The sequence below is a fragment of the Myripristis murdjan genome, chromosome 3 (assembly GCF_902150065.1).
Source record: "Myripristis murdjan chromosome 3, fMyrMur1.1, whole genome shotgun sequence".
In the NCBI taxonomy this organism is placed as follows: domain Eukaryota; kingdom Metazoa; phylum Chordata; class Actinopteri; order Holocentriformes; family Holocentridae; genus Myripristis; species Myripristis murdjan.
In genome coordinates, this window is record NC_043982.1 from 28,876,083 (window position 1) to 28,897,710 (window position 21,628).

Genomic DNA, 21,628 nt, shown 5'->3' on the forward strand with positions numbered 1-21,628 from the left:
TAGTTTGGCAAGTCTCAAGGTCTCCCGTGGAAATAAAACAAGTGGTGCAGGTGTAGATGTGTGTCTGCGTGTGCATATCTCAGTGAGCGTACATCTTCGGCAAAGGTGCACTGCCGTTTCCATATGTGAGCAAACCGTATAGCCAATAGCTAAATATACCATACTTTTGCGTGCATGTTTAGATTGTTTTTCTAGATATATGACATCATTAGCCCACAGAGCCATGCAACATCTCTTTTAACCAACGTCGAGTCATATTTTATTAACATACCTGCTGTGGCTGAATCACTTCAACTCTTATAGACTTGCACACCATCTGACACACAACTCCATCCACATCATGTATATTTGATGGGCCACAGCATACAGAGCAGCAGCCTTCCTGTTTCCCTCTTACGTGACTTTCTTGACATTAATGTATTTATTATGGCCACTCAATATCACCATAGGCAAAAATGGAGTAAAAGAGGGCCATTTGACTATTATTATTAAGTGTAAAACATAAACATGCGTTTTTTTTGGTCAGTAACGCCTCACCGCCGGCCAATGTAAGAGCACATACAACTTGAGGCTTTGTGTTGTGCATGGAAAAGGCTGATACTGCCATCAAGTGGCTCGAAGTTGTAACATATGCTTTGGGCTGTTATTTAATAAGAGGACTCAAATATATTTATAAATGTGTCTGTGCATGTGTGCGTGTGCGCATGTGTGTGTGCGCGCGTGTGTGTGTGTGTGTGTTGGGGCCCAGCCTACTTAGAGGGGGTCAGTCAGTGAAGTACAGCCAGTTGACACTAAGGTATGTGTCTCTTCTAATGAGATTTATTGGGCTCCAGATGTTCCTAGTTATGAAGATGTGTGTCGGAGATTTAGGAGGGTGAGACCTGCACCCTGTCAGAGTCACAGAGTGGTGCTGTTTTACTGTCTGACCCCCCCTCCAATAGGTGGCCTCTTAACCTGGATAACACTAACACCTCAACTCTCCTCTCTCTCTCTCTCTCTCTCTCTCTCTCTCTCTCTCTCTCTCTCTCTCTCTCTCTCACACACACACACACACACACACACACACACACACACACACACACACATCCATCAATTCCGCATTACTCTTGCCCTTGACAGCTGTGTGGATCAACATTTTATAAAGTTACAAAAACATACAAAAGTACAAAAGGAATGTGTAAAAAAGGCAGGAAAATATGCCACATATATACAAAGCAATAAGGTGAATATTATGTATACTGCAAGAATATATATTCACCCAAGCAATAATTCTCTGGGTTTCACTAATTGGAGAAAAAGTGACACCACTGTCCATTTCCTAGATCCAGTTTAAAGTCCAGCACATTTTCATAGTGACACAATTTAACAATAAAACACCAAGAAACAAGAAGCCAGTGCAAGTGTATTAAAATCTTCCAAATTGTGTATCAACATATCGCTTATCTCACATAAAATTCTTCAACTTGGCTCAGGATGATTGTGGTACTGCACATAAAAGAGAAAAAAAAACTGAGTTTTAATGTGAAATAAGCAGAAAAAGGAGTGCTTGTGAGCTGTATCTTGAAGATCCTGCAAATCACCAGTGAATCTGTTTTCCTGCTGTCGTCTGGCTGAGGAAGACGTAAGCTGCGCTCACCACTTCAGCAAGTCTGGCAAGGGACCATAACCACTGACCAGGCTCCAGCGTCTTTCTCTACTGGCTGGCACCGCTTATTGTCACCTTCCTCTTGTCCTCCTCCTCTTCCTGCTCAGATGGCAGACTGCAGCTTGGTCAGGTTCCTCTGGTGCATGCTGTGGTGGCGCACCAGCTCGTCAGAGCGGGCAAACTTCTTCTGACAGTTGGACCAGCGGCAGGTGAAGGGCTTCTCACCTGACAAACAAGGAAAAACAACAGAAAGGAAAAGAAAATCATTGCTTTAGAGTGAACTGAACTTTTTCGAAGCTGTTCTCTGTTGTATTTTTGTAAATCAATGTCACAATGACCATTTTGAAAAAAAAAAAAAAATCAAATAGCTACACAATCAACAGCAAAAATCACTGGGAGAAGAATGGAGGAGTAGAAAATAAAGGTATACGCACTTGTTTTACCTGTATGAGTCCGAGTGTGTGTCTTAAGATGGTCTGACCGTGAAAACTTTCTCTGACACGTCTCGCACTGAAAGGGCTTCACTCCTACACACAGATGGTGACGGTTGTGGCGGTGGTGGAGACAGAAGTGGAGAATGAGATGAGGGTGGGGTGAAGGTCAAAAGTTTAAACATTCAGTGAAACGGTGCAGACATTGTTGGACACAGCTAATGCAACAGTGCAGCAGATTAGACTCTTACAAAAGTATGAATCATTTTCGTCACATCCTGTTTAGTCTGGGACAACACATATCATATATATTTGTGAGTATAGATATACATACATATACACACCTACATATACATATACATATACATATACACACACAGTTTGACCTAATGCATGTTTTAATTTTGTGGTATATCTTTTTAAAACTGTAAAAAAAAGATCAATAATCAATGTAAAAAAGCTATTGTGCTTCTTTTTCTTACTGGGTCACTCATATAATAATAACACATAATGGCAGTACATATGTTAAAAAGCAGCCCAAATATGTGCACCAAACCAGGAATTACTTAATAAAAAGGCTGAAAATGACAACACTTTTTACTTTTTAAGTAAAAAGGCAACTGAGAGAGGGGACCTATACAGAAGCTTGATACCAGTGTACCTGTGTGTCTACGCTGGTGTCTCTTCAGCTGGTCTGAGCGAGAGAATCTGCGGCCGCAGTCCATGAAATCACACTGGTAAGGCTTCTCTCCTGCAACATAACCCCTCATCACCATTATCATCATCATCGTCCTCATCATCGGTGGCTGTCATCAATGTTAAAATATCGTAAGTATCATCTGTACCACCCATGTTTCGAATGTGTTCCCCTGGCTCAGTGTCCCACTTTACTCTGTCATTATCATTGTTTATGATGAAAAACAGGAGGTGCTCTGAGAGGGAAATGTCGTCTCACCTGTGTGTTTGCGGCCGTGCATCTGCAGATGGGACAGTTTGAAATATCTCTTACTGCAGCCAGGATAAGCGCACACAAATGGACGCTTCTCACTGGCCTCTGATGACCTCACAACCGGGGGAGCAATCGCAGGGACCCGTCGGACGTCCTGCAAGGAAGAGAGAGGGGAGAGGGTTGAGGAATGAGCATGACGCATTAGTTCACTTTGTAACCAACAGTATATTTATCTACGTATGTATCTGTTTGTGCTTGTGTGTCTGTTTATCTGACCTGGAGTCCTCTGAAGACGCCATGTGTGTGTATGTGGTACTGGGCGCTGCAGCTGAGGACCACAGAGGGAGTCGTGGGTGCTGCCGGATCATTCTCATAGCTGCTTACGTTGCTGCTGTGGGTGATTTGAAACATCCATATTGAAAATTTTGATAGTGAAAGAAATGGGCGTGTATTGATGCATTGCTCTGACTTTGGCTTGAATTGATATAAAATGCTTTGAAATGAATCATTCAAAATTATTTTTAAAAGACTTTTTAAAATGTTAAAGTAATTATGTTGTCTGATTTTTTCTTTAATTTCAGAAGAAAAGGGATAGTTGTACATTATTGCATGTGTACACTGACATATATAAAATTTGGGCTTATAATGTTGAATCAAATTCATAAATATGAGTTACTAACTTGGACTGAATTGTTCCAAGAAATGAAAAGTCGTTGTTAAACTGAATCACTAACTGGTGAACACCCGTACAAAGAGACACAGCAATACAGGAACCAGGTCATTCAATTGAAGAGAAATGACACAAGAATTTATTTCCTATACGTGTGTACGTGCACGCACACACACACACACACACACACACACACACACACACACATACATACACACATTATCTGTCTCTCTCTACACACATATCTCTTCTCCCCTTCCTGATTTCCCTAGGCAGTAGGCCAGCAGCCAGCTAGTTAAATCCTCCTCTTCCTCCTCCTCTGCACCCTAAAACCTGGTCAAGGCTAAGAATGCAGCTTGTTCAGTAAAACAACCAACCTCTTCATGGACGATGCCAGGGGGTTCATTTGGTTCCATGCTACACACTCCAGCTGAGACATTTGGTATAGGTTGTCACTGAGAGAAACACACAGTACAGCACATTAAAGGTTGATTTGATACTGTATTTTAGCTGTTTTACCGGATCGTGTAATGGCTGGTTGGCCTGTGTTTCAGTAGTGTGTTAAATGAAAATGGAAAGTAAAGGAGAAGGAAAGTGAACAAAGTGAATTTATGTATGTATTTGTGTTGTTGTTGTTGTTGTGGTTGCTGTTGCTGTTGTGGTTTTAAATTATGAGGACTATGGCAAGCCACTTCAGCATTTAATAGCTTGGCTGGATATGTACTGCAGATATCTGTAGTTCAGTTCTTCCTTGTCAAAACGAACATTTCAAATATCCACAATGACAGTCCCCCTAGGCCAAATGACGTCAAATTTGCCATTCATGTGTATGGGGTTTCTCATTATAGATATCAACAATTCATTCGTCGATATCTGCAATATGAATTACAGATACCTACAATTTCATTCTGACTAGTTCTAATTCCCGGTCAAGAAATCTTTAATTCCCCTCAATTTAAGGCATCTACATTGTCCTTTTTTAGATATCTTAAATTAAGCTTAATAAGTCAAAATGGCATTGTAGATACCACAAACTGGAATAATGACTAGTCAGAGTTAAATTCTAGATATCTGAAACTGGAACTGCAACTAGTCATAATTCAAGTACTGTAGCTATCCGCAGTTCACACTGTGGATATTTACAACTGAATAGTGGATATCTGAAACTGAAAGCCCAAAACACATGAATGGCAAAAGTGACATCATTTGTCCTATAGGAAGAATGATGTCATGTATATATAAATATGTTGTTTGACTCATCAAAACTGAATTACACATATCTCTAAGTGTTGTTTTATGGATACCTTGATTCTGACTATTCACAACGTAATTACAACTAGTCAAGATGATGTTGCTGATATCTGTAATATTGATTATGGATAGTTATACTTAGCAATTAAATGTTGAATCTCTTGCTTTAGGGGACGGCCTGACTGTGAATTAGAAAGTGTCCCCTGCTATGTTTCTGCACCCCCCACCCCTTGTCTTCCCCTACTTCCCCTTTCCTTGTATGGATATTGAAGGCATTTCATGAGGGGAAATCCAATGGTTGGGTTATTAGCACATCCTGTCCACCCACCACACTCCTCACTGGCTTTATTAAAAAAACATGGGCCGTTAGCCATTCTTTATTTTGGCAGATCACACTGGTGCAAGCACACACACACACACACACACACACACACACACACACACACACACACACACACACACACACACACACACACACATATACACCCAGAAATGCACATGCCTGGACACACACATACACCCTTGGAGATGTGGTTGTACACTCTGCAGGGGTGAGTGCATCCGTGCCTAGTACACCGTGGACCAGTGCATGACATCACTCTGTCCTCAGTATCATTAAAGGCGGGAAACATTTTGAGGGCAATTTTGGAAGGCATTCCTGGAGAAGTCCTTGAGGGGAAGGATGGTGATGGCTCACTAATCAGCTCTGAACTATGGTGAACTATGGACAGACTCACTGACATCTCACATACACTGTGCGAGTGTTTGTGTGCAAGTGTGTATGCATGTCTCTGTGTTTGTTTGAGGTTTTCCAGTCCATGCCACGAGCTCTAATAGCATGGAAGTCTTCCCCTTCTTATCAGCTACTGTTCCTGTATTTGGGTTCCACATGTTCCCCCTATCCAACAACAAAATGGGGCGGCATTCAAGGAATTTTGTCTTAATTTTCCCCTAAGAGATGTTTTGGATCAAAAGGAAAACAAGTTTAAAACACATTCAAAAGATTAAAATGGCTTTTTTTCCCGAGCCAAGTCCTCCTGCGTTTGCGCTCTTAACTACGCAACTGCATTTTTAAAAATACGTCTTCGCTCCCCCATCTCTCACTTTCACTCCACTTGTCTCTTTTACTTTTCTCCTCATTTTTCTTAGGGTGGACTCAGACGGATCAGCAGTAGATCACCCAGTGTTTGTTTTGGCCTGCTGAGCACCAGTGGGCAGCACTTAACCTCAGAACAAATTGGGCTTCACGGTCCAGACAGTCCAGAGCCAGACACAAGGCTTAACTTAGGATCAGAGAGAGTTCACACCTCTTTAAAAATAACCAAGAGAGTAACAAGAGAGTAAGTGCATGTGGTGCTGGTGGAAAAAAAATGCACAGTAATTGATTGGTGAGATGAAAACCTATTTGCTGAATGGAATCGAGGGAGGAATTGCAAAGAAAAGGGTTTCAACATAGCAGCGAAATAGCAGCAGGGATGAAATAATTGTACCTGTTGTAGTTCCGCAGAAGCAGTGCTTGGCTGCTCGGACAGGAATCTGAGGGATTGTGGCAACTGAACATAGGAGGAGGGGCCGGGTACTGTTGGTCAACTGAACACGCGCGTGCCCACACACACACACACACACACACACACACACACACACACACACACACACAAAACAGCTTCAGAAAGTGACGAGTCATCAGAGCTGCTAAAATAATGCTTAAAATGTTTCCTCATCTTAGTCACTCACTATCAGGCAATATCCGGCTAAAAAGCTGGTACAACAATACAGATATGATATGTGATGATATGTGCATATATTTCATTTGTGTAGGGAGGAACTGATTTAACTAACAATCTTTTATTCATAATTTACACACTCAAGGATACACAGGAAAACACACACAAAAAACTGAAATGCAAATAAGAAAGTGTTTTCCCTTTCAGCAATAACATCTACCTCCTTTCAAAGATGATCAGCAATTCAAACATATCAAACACCCTTAAAATGCACTTGTACACACACTTTATATGTTTGCCCGCACACACATAGGAGGATCCACAGACTGTGCACATGCACCCATGTCTGCAACGAGACACAAACTAAACTTTTCAAAGAGTGAATGGAACAATCAGAAACAGTGGTCCTTTTCAGGTTCATGTATTATACTGGTCCCCAGACAGTTTTTGACATTCCAACAGACTCACATAAAGCTGTTTCCTCAAGTTATCATTTCCAGAGCCATTAACCATATGCTTAGAGAGTGACACCAGAGAGAGTTGTGTTTATGTACGCATGTGCGCTTCCCACAAAGAGATGGTGAGAGAAAATGGATAATAGTAATTTTGTTGTGATTTGAAAAATGATGGGTTACTTACATAACCTTGCTGTGACATGATAGTCTTCCAGTCTGCAAGTCAATTTAGTGAAAACATGTCAGGATGCAGATAGTTACCCATGTTGCTCTGCGGTGACAGTGTGTCCTCATGTTTGAAGGACAGGCTGGAGAGCTGAGGGGTGTGGTGAGAGGGAGTGTGACCATAACTGGGGGCGCTGTCCAAACCCACCGCTGCATAACCTGACAGAAAACAAAAAGAGGAGTGGGTTTTAATGTCAGAGTGATCTTCTTTACCTGGTCTACTCATTATAGTTTTTCACCATTTTGCCAATGACTGCAACATCCTGAGGGCAGAAAAGTCTCCAGTATCTGGTCAGTTATCTTAATCCCCCGGTAGCTGCTCTTTGTCCCTGGCACAGTTACTGTGGAGAGCCATTCATCAAACTACTAAATCCTCTTTCCCTGTAACAAATTCTTTTTTTCCCCCCTTCTCTCTTTGGCCTTGTGGTTGCAATATTTATGGCAGGTGGAAAAAGAAATTTGGGAAACATACCACAGACAGATTGAGATGAGCTACTGTAGAATGTGTGCTCAAGAAAAAAAAAAAAAAACAGATTTGAGAAGTAATGAATGACATGTACTGCAACAGCACTAAAGATATCACATTACATACATCTGGTAACTTGTAATTATTGTTACTCTTACTATATGAGTGTAATAAAAATTATAAATGAAGTTTAATAAAATGAAGTTGGTAAAAAAACAAAAAACTCTTTAAGCAAAATATAAGTAATAAAGGCTATACGGAATGAATGATATTGTGAATTTAAAAAATGCAGCCAATTCATAGCTACACAGAGACACACACATACACACTAATATGCACCCATATGCACACACAAACACGTACACAAGCCTGCACAAACGCACAAGATAATTTCACTGTACCAACACACACACATAATGCACACAGGGCAGTATGCTTTTAGTCAGGCCAGAGTGAAATGGGATGTTGGAAAGTTCCTGAGAAAACTGACTCATATACTGTTACTTAAATCCCTGTAGCCCATGGAGCAGCGCACTGAGCATTTTACCACTTCATCAAAAAGTAGTTTCCACTGAGTAAACAAGGCTGTCTGCTTACTGCCTCTGAAACTCCTATCAGCAGTCGCACACAGGCTTAACCCTCCTGTGAGTAATGAACCCCAACAGACAACAGGCTCAAGCATTGCTTACAAAGATTTTTTCCAGTTTTTCCTCTCATGTCAAAGCAGAAAAAAATCATATCAATAACAGCAGCATACAGGAAACAGAGAGATTAACTTTGAATTAAGATTAACAACTGGCTAAACTCCTCTGGCTTCTTCTGCGAGGTCAAAACAAGACCCCACTTGGATTTACAAAAAAAAAAAAAAAAAAAAAAAAAAAACTCAAAATTCTACTGGGTGCAATAAAGCAGGCTCATAATTCACAGCTCATCACCTCCACAATTTTCTAAAGAAAAGTTGGTGTTTCGGTGAGGCCAGAAAATGGTTTGTTTTGTCTTAGATATTAAATAAATTCTCTTAATAATGAGCTTGGCCTCATGAGGGATTTTTTTTTTTTTTTTTTTTTTTTTTTTTTTTTTTACTTCTTGCAGGCAGAAGTTTTGTGTGCAATTCTGGTAAAGGGGCATTTTCTTATGAACATACATAAATAAGAAAAAAAGAAAAACTTTTTAAGTGTGTGCAACTCAATACATGAACGTTCATACATAACGTCAAAGCTGTCAAACAAGATTTCGGGATCATTTATTCACTTATATCTACCACTGTGTGACTGTGCACTCTCACGTCCTTGGTAAATTTAAATCACTGGACAAGGTAGGCTTCTTCCCACGGCCTGTACGGCTGCCATAAACTTGACTGTCCTAGGCCACAGGTCATCTAGTTGAGCTGATAATATATAATTGGGCTAATAATAACAAACTTAAATGAATCAAGAATCATATTAACTTCAGTTTTCTTACTATAGTAACTTGAAAGGATGTAAGGAAAAGTAGTTTTCCTGAACTGAATGTCCGTAATGGCTCAGCACCAAACTGAAAATTACTGCAATTTATGTTTCACATTGAAGGATTTGTATAAATGGCATATACAGAAAAAGAAAAAATCTTCATCCTCATAAAATTGTTAGTGTGCACTGAATTGTGTCTATGTTTATAGTTATCTTTTTTAGTTTAGTTTTACATATTTTGATAACAAAAAAAGTAATTTGGATATTAAACCTTTAAACTTGTCTGCACATTAGCATGACTTTACTTTAGTTACACCTTGAAAATGAAAGATTTTGGATAAATGCTGCAGTATTTAAGAAATGCAAAAACAGCATGAAGGATGCAATGATAAGGCCAAATGAACTGAATTAATAACTTGGCAATCATATCATACAACAAATTGTTTGATATTCACAGTTATTTATGATTTTTTTTTTCTAACAGCTTGTGTGATTTGCCGCTTACTGAAGAACATTTTTTAGCACAATTTACTTTTTCATTTTTGTATGATTCAGATTGTATTGCTTTTACTGAAAAGGCACAATACAGAGACACAACACACAATACAGAGAAGGCGTATCAGTTACAATTCAATCACCAAAGCAGCTGAGATAAAGCAAAAGCCCAAATAATCTAATACATCTTATTTAAATATCGTCTCTAAAAGTAAAATGTCAAGTAATGCATTCTTAAAATGTTGTTAAGAGGGAGTGTGACTATCTTTCCAGTCATTTCATTTGAGACGCTTAGCAATGGCCAAAGCCATAAGAAGCAGTTTCCTATGAGATGATTTATCTAAAAAAAATGTCAGTCCTAAAATAATTTACATTGTCTAATAATAATTTCACCATCAAGAATAATTCAAAATGAAAGAAAAGGTTTTCATGCTTTCAAAACCTTTCATTTAAGTAGATGGATGAAGTATGAAAACACCAGTGAAAACAAAAAGATGTTTGACATCTCTGTCGGAGTCGTGCCAGTGGATGAAGCGCTGTCAGCTTTATTCCTGACTTAGGACAGGGTGACCTAGGACAGCACATAACGTCCTCTTAAGACACAACACTATTGACAAACTCCTAAACATGGGGTTATAGCCAGTGCTGCACTGTACACAGACATACACGGAAACACACACAAAGCCAAACCACAGAAATTGAAAAAAGGCTATGGCCCCAGATAAAACTTGTTTTTTAAAGATAGCTGTATCAAAACATGAACTCCCTGCTATGACTGGTCCAGGTATTTCATTGTATTTATTTAGTTTATTGCAGATGAGAGCATAAGAGAAGATGGAGGAGAGAGCAGGGTGGGCGCCATGCTTACCCTGGTTCCTAGCTGCTGGTGGGTTGTCCACACAGCTGGGCAGGTAGGCTCCGTTAGGAAACACCCTCGGCTGGCCTGCAGTCGGCTCTCCAAAGGCCCCAACCCGACATGGACCTGTGCCCGTAAACTGGCCAGAGAAGTGCACTGTGAAGGCCCCCAGGCCACAGTGAGGGTCCTCCAGGGTTTCAGAGGTGCCCCAGCCTGGTTCCTGCTTGATGAGGGAGTGGTGGGAGGGCAGGGAGCTGTAGGGAGAGCCAGGGTGCAGGTCTAGGAGTTGGGTCCACTGGCTGCTGCCAACGGGCATGCCGCAGCCTCCACTGCCTCCAGGTAAGGAGGGCACGGGCGGTCCTGGAGGCAAGAGGGTCAGATCTCGAACATCCGACCCCATGGACCCCATGGCTGCACACGGCTCAGTCAGCATCGGGGAAGCCAGTTAAAGGAGGAGATGATATCCCAACAGAAGTCGCCGCCAAGAGGATTGAGAGTCATATAGCGATAAACTCCTACAATCTAGAGAAACACTGACTGAAAAAGCAATGAGCGCAGCAGAAGCTGAAAACAAGCAAAAAAAAACAAAACAAAAAAAAACCCAGGTGCGTTCTCTTCCACTGGAACCAACATCAGCGGCAACAGTACACACTAAGGAGCCATCTTTCCCTCCTCCACAGATGTCTGCATTATGAGAGGGGAAGGTGGCAGCAGTTAAACCAGGTGGCCAAAATATGGACACCAAATCTGAGGTTCACTAAATGTCTGGAGGTCTGCAGTGGGTTTTGAGCAGGAGTGTGTAAGGGTACCAGTGCCTTGTCCCTCTGTCTCCAAAGTCTGGCTTTCCTTACTCTCTTGAACACTCAAATACTGCGTAACACACTCGGCAGGGGGAGGAGCGAGGGCAGCTGAGAAGAAGAGGATGACTCCCTTGCTGTTCCCCAGCAGACATACACAGAAGTTCTGAGTAGATTATGACTAATTTCACATGCACATGAATGGGCGTTGCATTTAATTTCATGTGTTGTTCATAAATTGTGTGTGTGAGTGTGTGAAGAACTATCTCTTTTTTTTTTGGTATAAAACAACTTCACAAATTACAGTTCTCAGGCTGTAGAAGTGTTTATGCCCATGTTTGTTATGCTTGCAGTGAGCCGCATTTTACAGCACTGAAAGTTGGAATGAGTTTATTTTCTATTTCCAGTGTGCGACCATCCAAAATTTAAGCATGAACATATAATCAAACAATGCAATCAGGCCAGTTATTTTAAAAAGCCAGTCACACAAAGCCTAGTGAAAGGTACAAAACAAATTTAAAGACATTGAAACTGAGATCCTTGAACATTTATACAGTTCTCTCAACAATGAGTGGGCTCTGTTTGGATCACATTCATCAGCGTTCCCAACTCTGTTGACTCATCTCTTTTCTGAGATATATCCTACTTTCAAAACTATGACAGCTAGAAGAGGCAACAAACTATGAAGACCTAACAGAAATCACTTTTATGATTTCAGTTATACAGGGGTTAAGCATTCAATGTAAATAGCAAGAAGTATAAAAAGGTAGACATTTGTTTTTATTATTCTTTAAGGTTTCTTTTCAAACATTTTTCACATTTTCGACATGTTCAGAAAAGACTGGTAAAAATCATCCTTTTTTGTTAACAGTAATCAAAATGAATAAATGTATATATACATGAATGATTGTTTTTAGTCCACATAAAAATAGCAGAAAATATGTTGTGAATCGTCCCATTTTGGAAATCATACTGTTATGCTAAGAGGAACTGACATAAAATGCATGGCCTTGGAGACACGCCATATCACACAGAAGATAATTATTTATTAGCCGAGGAGAGAGGGGGGAGTCGGAGCGTGTTTGTGTATGTGCATGCGCACACGTGCGTGAGGGCTGAAGAGACAGAAGTTGTGACCTTAACAAGAGCTCAACTCAACGTGGAACTGCAAAGGAATGCGGTGACTTGGAATATGCCTATAAATTCAGGACAGCTGTTGTGGATCTTTTTGCATTGTATTATTTGTCATATCAAGAGTTGGATTCCCCCAGCCTTTAAAGTTTTAACAGTGACATTTTGTTACAAAGGCTGGTTGCAGTCAGTTACAATGGGGCTGCAGTCATCTAATAAAATAAACTTTTCCCTCATTTTTTAAACTTTATTATTTGGCCACTGCTGTAAAATACAATAATAAGATTTTAAAATAAAACTGTAAACACTTTTTGTATTACCAAAAAAAAAAAAAGAGGGGTGGGGCGGGGGCGTGGGGGGGCGGGGGGTTACACCAACATCATTCGAAAGATTAGGATGACACAAATTACAGTCAGTAGACAGAAACAAATGTTTTATTAAACAGCATATTCATGAGACTGTGGAAGCCATTCAATGAAAAAGCAATTAAAAGCAATCACTTTACTACATTTAAGTATTTCATTTGAAGCAGGTAATTCAGAATAATGGATTACATAATGGAGGTATCTGCATTTGACAAACATGTCTTGGAGAATTGAAAAAAAAAAAAAAAAAAAAAACAGTTTTTATGAGAAACTTTCCCCCAAGTTTCCCCTCAGTCTCTGTGCCTGGTTAAATCATTCACTGGCTCTTTCAATACAGTAGACAGGGGCAAAAAGAGTGTAAAAATTTAAGTAATCTCATGCGAATTTGACCACGAATTTGCATACCCTCTTTACACCCTGAATTGATGGTCAGTCGGACACCTTTACCAATTAGGGTGAATAAATTATGGTGAAGTCATCAAATACACATTCCTAGGTGGCATAAAGAATCCACCACCCGTTTGAGATGCAAGACCAAGGACTAAGCAGGAGATCTGCAACAGTGTTGTGATTCTTGTGAAATGAGAATTGTTGGCCAATCCTGTCAACACCATCTGGAATATTATTCTAGGACTCCAAAGAAAGACACTGAGGCCCTTTTCACCTTAAAAGGAGATATGGGGGTGGCGAGGGTACTTAAAACGGGCAAAGTGATGGCAAAAAGAATACATGGGGAGATCTCATGAATTCGGAGAGATCTTTCTTAGAAAGTGTTAAATCATCACTGGAAAAGGAAGTACCTGTTGTGAGCACTGACTGTAATATGTTGTTACAACAAATGACATTGTACTTTCTAATACATTCCTGAAATGATGAAATCAGCAGGCAAAGTGCTGAGGTGGCATTAACAAAAACCTACTGTTACTGTTTTGTTCATCTGTATTGCACAACATATCACTCTTGTCTTGCACAAAACTTGCAACTCAAATTAGGTGATACTCATGTTTTAACTTCAGTTGAAGGATGACACACTCCTCTGTGGGCCAAGAAAAATGGTACAGCCACAGTGGTCTTACGAAACACTTTCAAAACCTGTCATATAAACTGAAAGAGTTAAGTTGGTTGAGCTAAAAACAAGACAGCTTAGTTCTGGAAAAGTTGGAGATATAATAGGTTTTATTTGGACAGCGATGATATGGCGAGCTGTTTTATGACAGTGAAGTGGGTAGTTATATACACATCAAAAGGAGTTTCTGGATGAGAAACAGCAAAAGAAAATGGAGCCCCCTCACAAAAAACACACCAAAGTGTATATCTGGAGTTTGTAGTGTGCAGGCTCTGCTCTTGAATGAAGTTTGAATCGTTCCAATTTCACTTTTTACAATAGCTGAAGGTAAGACACTCACTCATACATAAAGACTCCCCAAATGTTGCAGTGGTTAGTGTAATAATTATAGAGTGATGATAGCTGGGACGGTGACCAGTCAGGCCACTGATGCAGCCTTCATCAGCCGGTCACAGCAGCCTGCTAATGGCTCAAGGCCCAACTTTCACCCCTGTTAAACTGCAAAAAGGACAAGACATTGAGGATCTTTTTCATTCTATGGAAGAACCTTGCTTAAAGAAATTATCCAATGTCTTGGGCAAAATACCCTTCTCCTGGCGTACCCAGGCTGAGACAAGATGTTAGATACCATTTTCACCTCTGTGTCCAGTGATTCGGTCCCTATAGGTAGCATTTAGTATTAGCTTTGCATAAAGACTTGAAGTCTTTATGCAAAGGAGTTATTAGTCTAGCTCCGTCAGAGTGAAAAAATAAACCTTACAACAACTCCGAAGCCGTCTTACACATGTCTTGTAATTAAAAAAAAACAAAACAAAGCAAAATAAAAATGAAACTTATTTTTGGAGAAGTTAATCTATGCTGGATCTTTCTATATCTTCAGCGGTGCACGCCTCACTGCAATACATCAAAGAATAAATGAGTTCAGCGGGTACAGTTCTACCATCTAACTTCTCCTAAAACAACTTCCGTTTTTTTTTTTGTTTTTTTTTTTCCCCCCAAGATACAGTATGTATTTCAAATACACACGATAAGTCCTGCAAATAAGACATCTTCAGACAGCTTACATCAGGGTTGCTGTAAGGTTTATTTTTTCACTTTGACTGAGCCAGGCTAAGGACTCCCATAGACTTTAAGTCTTTATGCTAAGCTAACACTAAATGCTACCCATAGGAGGTTCACTATAGCATTGTCCCTTTACGCAGTCTCTGTAAATGAAGGCATTGGAAAGTAGCCATACAGCCAGAGTATATATGATATCCATTAGAAAGTTTCTAACCATACAAATGTTCCTAAAAGTTAAGCCCCAATTCAGATGGGTATTTTTGGGTCAGGAGGAAGACAAAGTGCTCCCTGGCTCACTCTATTCTGGGACAAAAATTAGTGCAAAGGCAGTCCTGTATCCCCGAGGAACACCCAGGCATTCGGAGGATGTCCACGTAACTGATTTGAAAATAGTAGCCAAGAAAATTAATTGCTCCCAAAACAATTGGAAAACCTTCCACGATCCACCCACTACAAACAAACACAAATCTAAAAGCTAAAATAATGTGCTGTATGTACAAAAGGTTCTGGCACAATTAAAACTCTCTTGCCAAAAATGAGCCTGAAAAAAATGCAGTGCCTCTGACCCGAGGCAAATCCTGGCTGTGGCTTCCCCAGCGGACTCTTTAGCAGGGATTCATCAAAGGTGACAGGGCCAGGAGAAAACAAGCCCTTCAGTCCCTATGACGGATGGTAGTCCGCAATACTCTCATTCTTCAGATCAATCTCTGGTTAACTCAGGGTTTAAAACAACATCACTGTGCAGAAGAAGGGAAACGGTCAATACGGCATCTGACCCTTAAACAAGGAATACATATGACCATGGAGGCTGCGATACTCTGCGGCATTAGCAAGACAGAATTTGAGTAGGGATTGTTTCAGCCAAAAAGTCACATGAAAAACGACATAGTTACGTGATGTGGCGGAACACATGAAAAAGAAATTACTTTTTCCATGCAAATAAACATTGGTATTTATGATACCGGTATTTATCTATGATTTACTGCGTCCAACAGGTGACTGTTTATTAGGCCATATTTCTGTTTAGATTAAGTGCACTGGTGATTTAAAAATGTCACAAGTTATGTATGATTTTGTAAAACTAGTAATCAGTATTATAAAGCATCAGAATGGCTGTGACATGATGACAGAGCCAAAAAAAAAAAAATGCCTGGAGGAGAGGACTGCAAAAATAATTTTAAAAAAAAGCAACAGGTGTTATTTTGAAATGCTGACAGTAGCATTAAAAAAAGCACAATCTTTTACTTCTCTATCTGGGCATGGAAATAGGCTGATAACAAACCCACAGCGGTGTGTTGTATTGTTTCATCTTTTCCCCTCTATCTGCCTGTGGCCTCTAGAAAATGCATGCAATTTAAAAGAAAGCCCAGGCAGAACAATATTCCTCTGTCTTCACTCTCCACTTTCTCACAGCACCATTCGAAGTTTGTGACAGGCACACATCATTTCCATGAAAAGACAGAATGGACAAACTGAATTCAAGTTTGTTCAAAATGATTATAATAAGTAACACATTGTATACCTAAATGTTAAAGATGAGCCCAAGGAAACTGTCTGCCCAGTTCATAATACAATATGTATATTGTTCCAGCTCAGCCTTAGCCTTCCTTATCGCCCGTTTGGATGACAACAACCCTCAGTTTTTAATTTTCTCTCATATCAAGTCAGCACACTTCAAAGTGTCGGATATCAGGCTGGAGATAAGAAGGACAGAGGGGGGATTTGAGGGAGAGCACACATTTCTACGGCCAGTGTGTCAGATACAACACCAGTCCATTGTCAGTCCAGTGATGTTTCACACACCCTCTCTCCTTCTTGTTGCTCTACCACCAGACCTAAGACCGCCTCTCTCCCCAGCTCATACTCCTATATGCTCCCTATAAAGCTGTTTGAAATTTATGGTTTAGTGGTCCTGCAAGAAATACAAATGTGCCCTTGCAAAAAGCTTTCATACAGCACAGTATTCAGATCTAGCAAAATTACTGAATACTAGTATTTGTTAAAAAAAAAAAAAAAAAAAAAAAAAAAAAAAAAGCTAATTTTCTTTCTTGGAAGATGAGTAACAACACCTACGTGGACTGGTAACTCCAGTTTAGGTGACCTTTATGTTTTGATTAAATTAAAGAACATGTTAACATCTTTGGCTTGTAAACCTCAGAATAATCTGAAAAATGTATGTTGTTTAAGTACTAAACAAGATTGTTTTTCTTAGTTCTTGAAAAGTACAGATACAAGAGACAAGGTTTCACCGGAACACAATGATGATGACAGTGGACTGCTGTGGTGAACATAAAAAAAAAAAAAAAAACGAACTAAAAACGAATTACTAATTAAGCTATATGCTAAATAAATATACTACAAACTAAACAATAAAATAAATGAATAAATAAATAAAATCAAACAGAAAAATGTGGGGAAATTGGCCTAAATTAATTTGTTAGTGTGTCTTTTTGTCTTTTTTTTTTTAAATATCAAATACAATAAATTGTTTTGGGCTCATTTTCATCAAGCAAAACTTGGTGGAGTGTTGGGTTGTACTACAGTTCCCTGTATGTGATATGACTCTGTGGTGGTGAAATATCCTTATTAATTGTTCCATGCTGGCTGTATATATATCGCTCCATTCTCTTTCATTGTGCAGCAAAACGGTTCTCAAAATAACCCTTTTAGCAGATAAATTATATAACAATATAAAAAGCAACATGTCATGCTACCCATCTTTTAGGAAGTTAAACTGCTCTTTCTTGTTATTTTTCGGTATGATTTGGAAAGCCGATCCATGCAGGAAACTGACATCATAACCTGGCACCAGGAAGAAATGTCCTGGTAGAACTTTCAGATAAAGTTGCAATCACACACACACACACACACACACACACACACACACACACACACACACACACAAAATTAGTACCAGGATTTGATATTTTTTTATAATGGCTTTCATGACTTGACTCTCTTCCTGTTCGTTTATGTGCTAAAAGTGTTATTTTGGAGCACATTTTGCCACGCTATGGAGGTCAGTGACAGTATTCTGGTAATATTAATCATATTCACCTGGGGAACAATGAGCAATGAGGATATTTCATCACCCTGTGGACTCTGATCACATCCTGGGAACTACACAACCCAACACACTAACAAAGTTCAGTTTTGCTTGAGATTGTGTGGAGGAATAAGAAGTTGCATCATACATCATCATCAAACTGAACTTGAAACTGAAAATTTAGATCCCCATTAGCAACTGTATTGTAACAGCAGCTACTCGTCCCAGGGTGCCCATTCTTTCACACTTGTAAGTTATTCTCCATAGTCAGCATTTTGCCTCAACACACACAAGAACTCCAGCAAAAAAATCTGTTATTTTCTAATTTGTAATGAATAAAATGCGTCAAGCATTTCATTATTGGTATTAAAACATCTGTATTGTGCCTGAATCCTATAACCTTTGTCTCATCCCAGCAGGTGCCTGTGAGTCAGGATCAAGGTCACCATTATCAGTTCATTACAGTAAACCACAGCCTCTCCCCTGCTGTCACACCCAAGCAGCTGTGGCTGGGGTGCAAACAGTCATCAGAAAACATTTCAGATATCTGTAGAGGTTCTATTTTCTGTTGCCATACCCTTGAGCCTCATTCTGGAAACTACATGAGTGAGGTTTCAATGTATGACTGTGATGATGGGAAACAAATGAAAATCAGGGAAATCAATATGCAATGTGCACATGGCCCATGACTCTTGACGTATAGGAGCGGAATGAACAAGTACGTGTCAGAATAAGGGGAAAAGCCACTTTAAACTAACTTGCTCACTGCCAGAAATAAAATATGACTCAATACTCAATACTTCTTACAATAATTTGCCCGCTTGGCAAAATAAGGTCTTTGTTCTACTATTCAGAAAAATAATAATGCTAATTAAAGTCCACTACTATTAAAAAAAAAGTTTAGAATGTATTTATTTATTTAATTGTTTAATCCTCAAACTTCAATTATGTATAGGTATTCTGAGAAAAGTGTGACATCAACCTGGAAAATTAGTGGTTTTTATGCCTGTGGAGCAACCAAGTCTGTGACGGAGAAAGTTTTAGTGACTGTTCTCCGTGGCCAACGTCTTATTCATCAGCGCTGATGAAACTGCCTCAACAGTTATCTCAGAAGCAAAGGGTCAAGTAGTCTTACATGCCTCTAAACTACATTTTAACCGTATTTCAGAGATACAGCATTTAGCCTCAATCGAAATATTATGCACTGTATCCCCAAATGAAAACAAATTTGATTCTTTGTTTGACTGTGCCTTTTAAACTACTATTGCTCCTCCAAGCCAGTGAGTGTGTGTAATATAAACACACTCTGATGACAAGAGACCAATCTATCATTCACAGAGCCCCATTCCTGCTGCAGTGACTCGACCTATCCAGACAGAAACGTCAGAATTCCTGGAAGACTGTAGCTTTTTTTTTTTTTTTTTTTTTTTTTTTTGCTGTTGCCATTAGGTTGAAACAGAGCACACACATTCCACACGGGGGGGGATTAACGACCTCAGATAGCTCAACACCACAAATGCGAACTCGCTTTGATTGATTGCTGCAGTCTTTGGTGTGATATGAAGCCGGTCATGCGTGCTCATTAAGTGATATGGCAAGATAACAGTGGTATTTCATGTACCACCTTCTTTTCTAGTCATCCGTGAGTTTGCCCTGTGCATGCCGCATAAGTAACGTCTGGGTGTTTAATAAAAGGGATTTAAAATTCAAATTGAATGAACAAATGGAATTGTCAATTAATTTTACGAAGTCTGAGGTGTATCAGACCATAGCTCAGCTGTGTGATAGATCAGTTGGAGCAGATAATTGATCACAGGGAGTGAACAGCTATCAAAGCAGACCACAGGAATTCAGTACCTATTGAGATGAGTAGGTACATGGGCATGCGCACACACACACACGCACACACACACACACACACGCACACGCACACACACACACACACACACACACACACACACACACACACACACACACACACACACACACACACACACACACACACATAATGTTAGTTGATCATTTGGTTTCTCTCAAAGCAGAGGGCATGACCTTTGGTGTCATCAACATCAGTTATCCTTGACTTTCCCTGTGTGTTTCTTGTTTGAGAGTGGGCACAAAGATTTATCTGCAACTTTGCAATGTCTAAATGAGACTTAAACAACAAATTAAAAAAAACATCAGCTTATAACCTCGCTACATTTCCAGCCCCTGGGAAGTGGTAACAAAACAAACATTAATGGTTGGATCAGCATATAAGTAATTAACAAGCTACTCACTCTAGTTACTCATGCGATGCATCCTGACAAGGTCACTGGCTGATAGATGAGCCTAAGCACGGGGATTTTTCTGAGGTTGTGGAGGTGGGGAGAACTGTGGGAACCAGACAATTAGTGGGTGGATGGTAGGCAGCCATGTTGGATGATGACCATGAGATTAATTTACATGGATACTCACCACTTGGCTCTCTGTCAGGGAGGAAGCAAGCAGACACCTGGGCTCAGCTAACTCAACACACAACCATTTATCTTTGAGCAGGCGGATGAGGCAATTTGCCAACAGTTTAGGGGCACCCCGCAGTTTCCATTCTCAATCAAACACAGATGGATGAGGTCAATATATATTGACTTCATTAATAGTTTGCACCCACACACAAATGCAAATTCATATTATTGACTTTTGTGGTAGCCTATGGCCTTATTACTGTGTAAACTTGCATTAAGAAAATATGTTTAAGTGTACAAATACAGCTACCCACTGATAAACATACACACACACAGAGTTACTGCATACATATACATTGGACACATGCTGTCATTACTAGGTGAAACCTGAGGTATCTAAAGGGTATCATAAGACTGGTGACTCTTGGAAGATAATACATAAAGCATTACATTAAAACCATAGATAGTAGATTAAAATCATCAAAATTTGTTGCATGACAGCAGCAAAATGTTTATTTTCTGGAATCATCTCTGAGATTGTAGCTGTTAGGCTGAAGATAATGTCTAACTGAAAACTGCGGAGAGATCTAACCTTCAAAACCAAATGTAAAGTGATTTGAAACATCAAGCATTTAGTAAAAAATTGTCATGACATCTGTAACGAATGCATGATCTGGAGTGAACTCATCAGCTGAAGAGGCCGACGCCTGTTATAAAGCAGCATGACCAATACTTCTCCGCTGAACTCTGGACACATAGGCTACACCGCCCAGTAACACCCTGTCAGTGTTATTGTAAATATGGAAGATGTCTTGCCATATATGGCTCACATGAAGACAACGTTTTTAGGTACAGGCCCGTCTTAGAATGATATAAAACAGACTAAAACCTGCTTACAGGATAATACTTGTGCCAGGTACAAAGGTTTGCTGTGGCCCAAGATTTCCTCAGCAGCTCATACCCTAACCACATTATTTCCAGGACATTCTGCCATGAATATTAAGCATCATATCAAAACCGTGGCATTTTTAAGACCTTTTAAAGGAGACAAAAACAATGTCTCTCATGCACCTGGAGCTTCAAAGCCTCCAAAAACTCTTAT

At 39.8% G+C, this 21,628-nt stretch overlaps 1 protein-coding gene across 4 annotated transcripts; it reads right to left on the reverse strand.

The window, feature by feature from the left end:
* Positions 1–258: 258 nt before the first annotated feature.
* wt1b (WT1 transcription factor b) lies at positions 259–11,436 on the reverse strand. 4 transcript variants are annotated; one of them, XM_030048709.1, is made up of 9 exons: positions 10,628–11,436; positions 7,387–7,509; positions 6,437–6,536; positions 4,073–4,150; positions 3,302–3,413; positions 3,032–3,179; positions 2,738–2,827; positions 2,089–2,172; positions 259–1,870 (listed from the first exon to the last, which is right to left on the reverse strand). In XM_030048709.1, the coding sequence occupies exons 1-9, from the start codon at positions 11,046–11,048 to the stop codon at positions 1,749–1,751; spliced, it is 1,278 nt and encodes a 425-aa protein (XP_029904569.1). In that variant the 5' UTR covers positions 11,049–11,436; the 3' UTR covers positions 259–1,748. The 4 variants fall into 4 exon arrangements, with proteins under 4 accessions (XP_029904569.1, XP_029904566.1, XP_029904568.1 ...); XM_030048706.1 differs by having other exon boundaries at positions 2,080–2,172; XM_030048708.1 differs by having other exon boundaries at positions 3,302–3,416.
* Between the last annotated feature and the right edge of the window lie 10,192 nt (positions 11,437–21,628).

Bases quoted from the DNA above. Each gene is read 5' to 3' on its own strand.
- wt1b (XM_030048705.1), bottom strand. From the start codon at position 11,048: ATGCTGACTGAGCCGTGTGCAGCCATGGGGTCCATGGGGTCGGATGTT. The intron at 3,417-4,072 runs GTTGGTTGTTTT...AATCACCCACAG, and splicing joins CTGGCATCGTCCATGAAGAG to CAGCAACGTAAGCAGCTATG. The intron at 1,871-2,079 runs GTGCGTATACCT...CTTGTTTGTCAG, and splicing joins GACTCATACAGGTAAAACAA to GTGAGAAGCCCTTCACCTGC.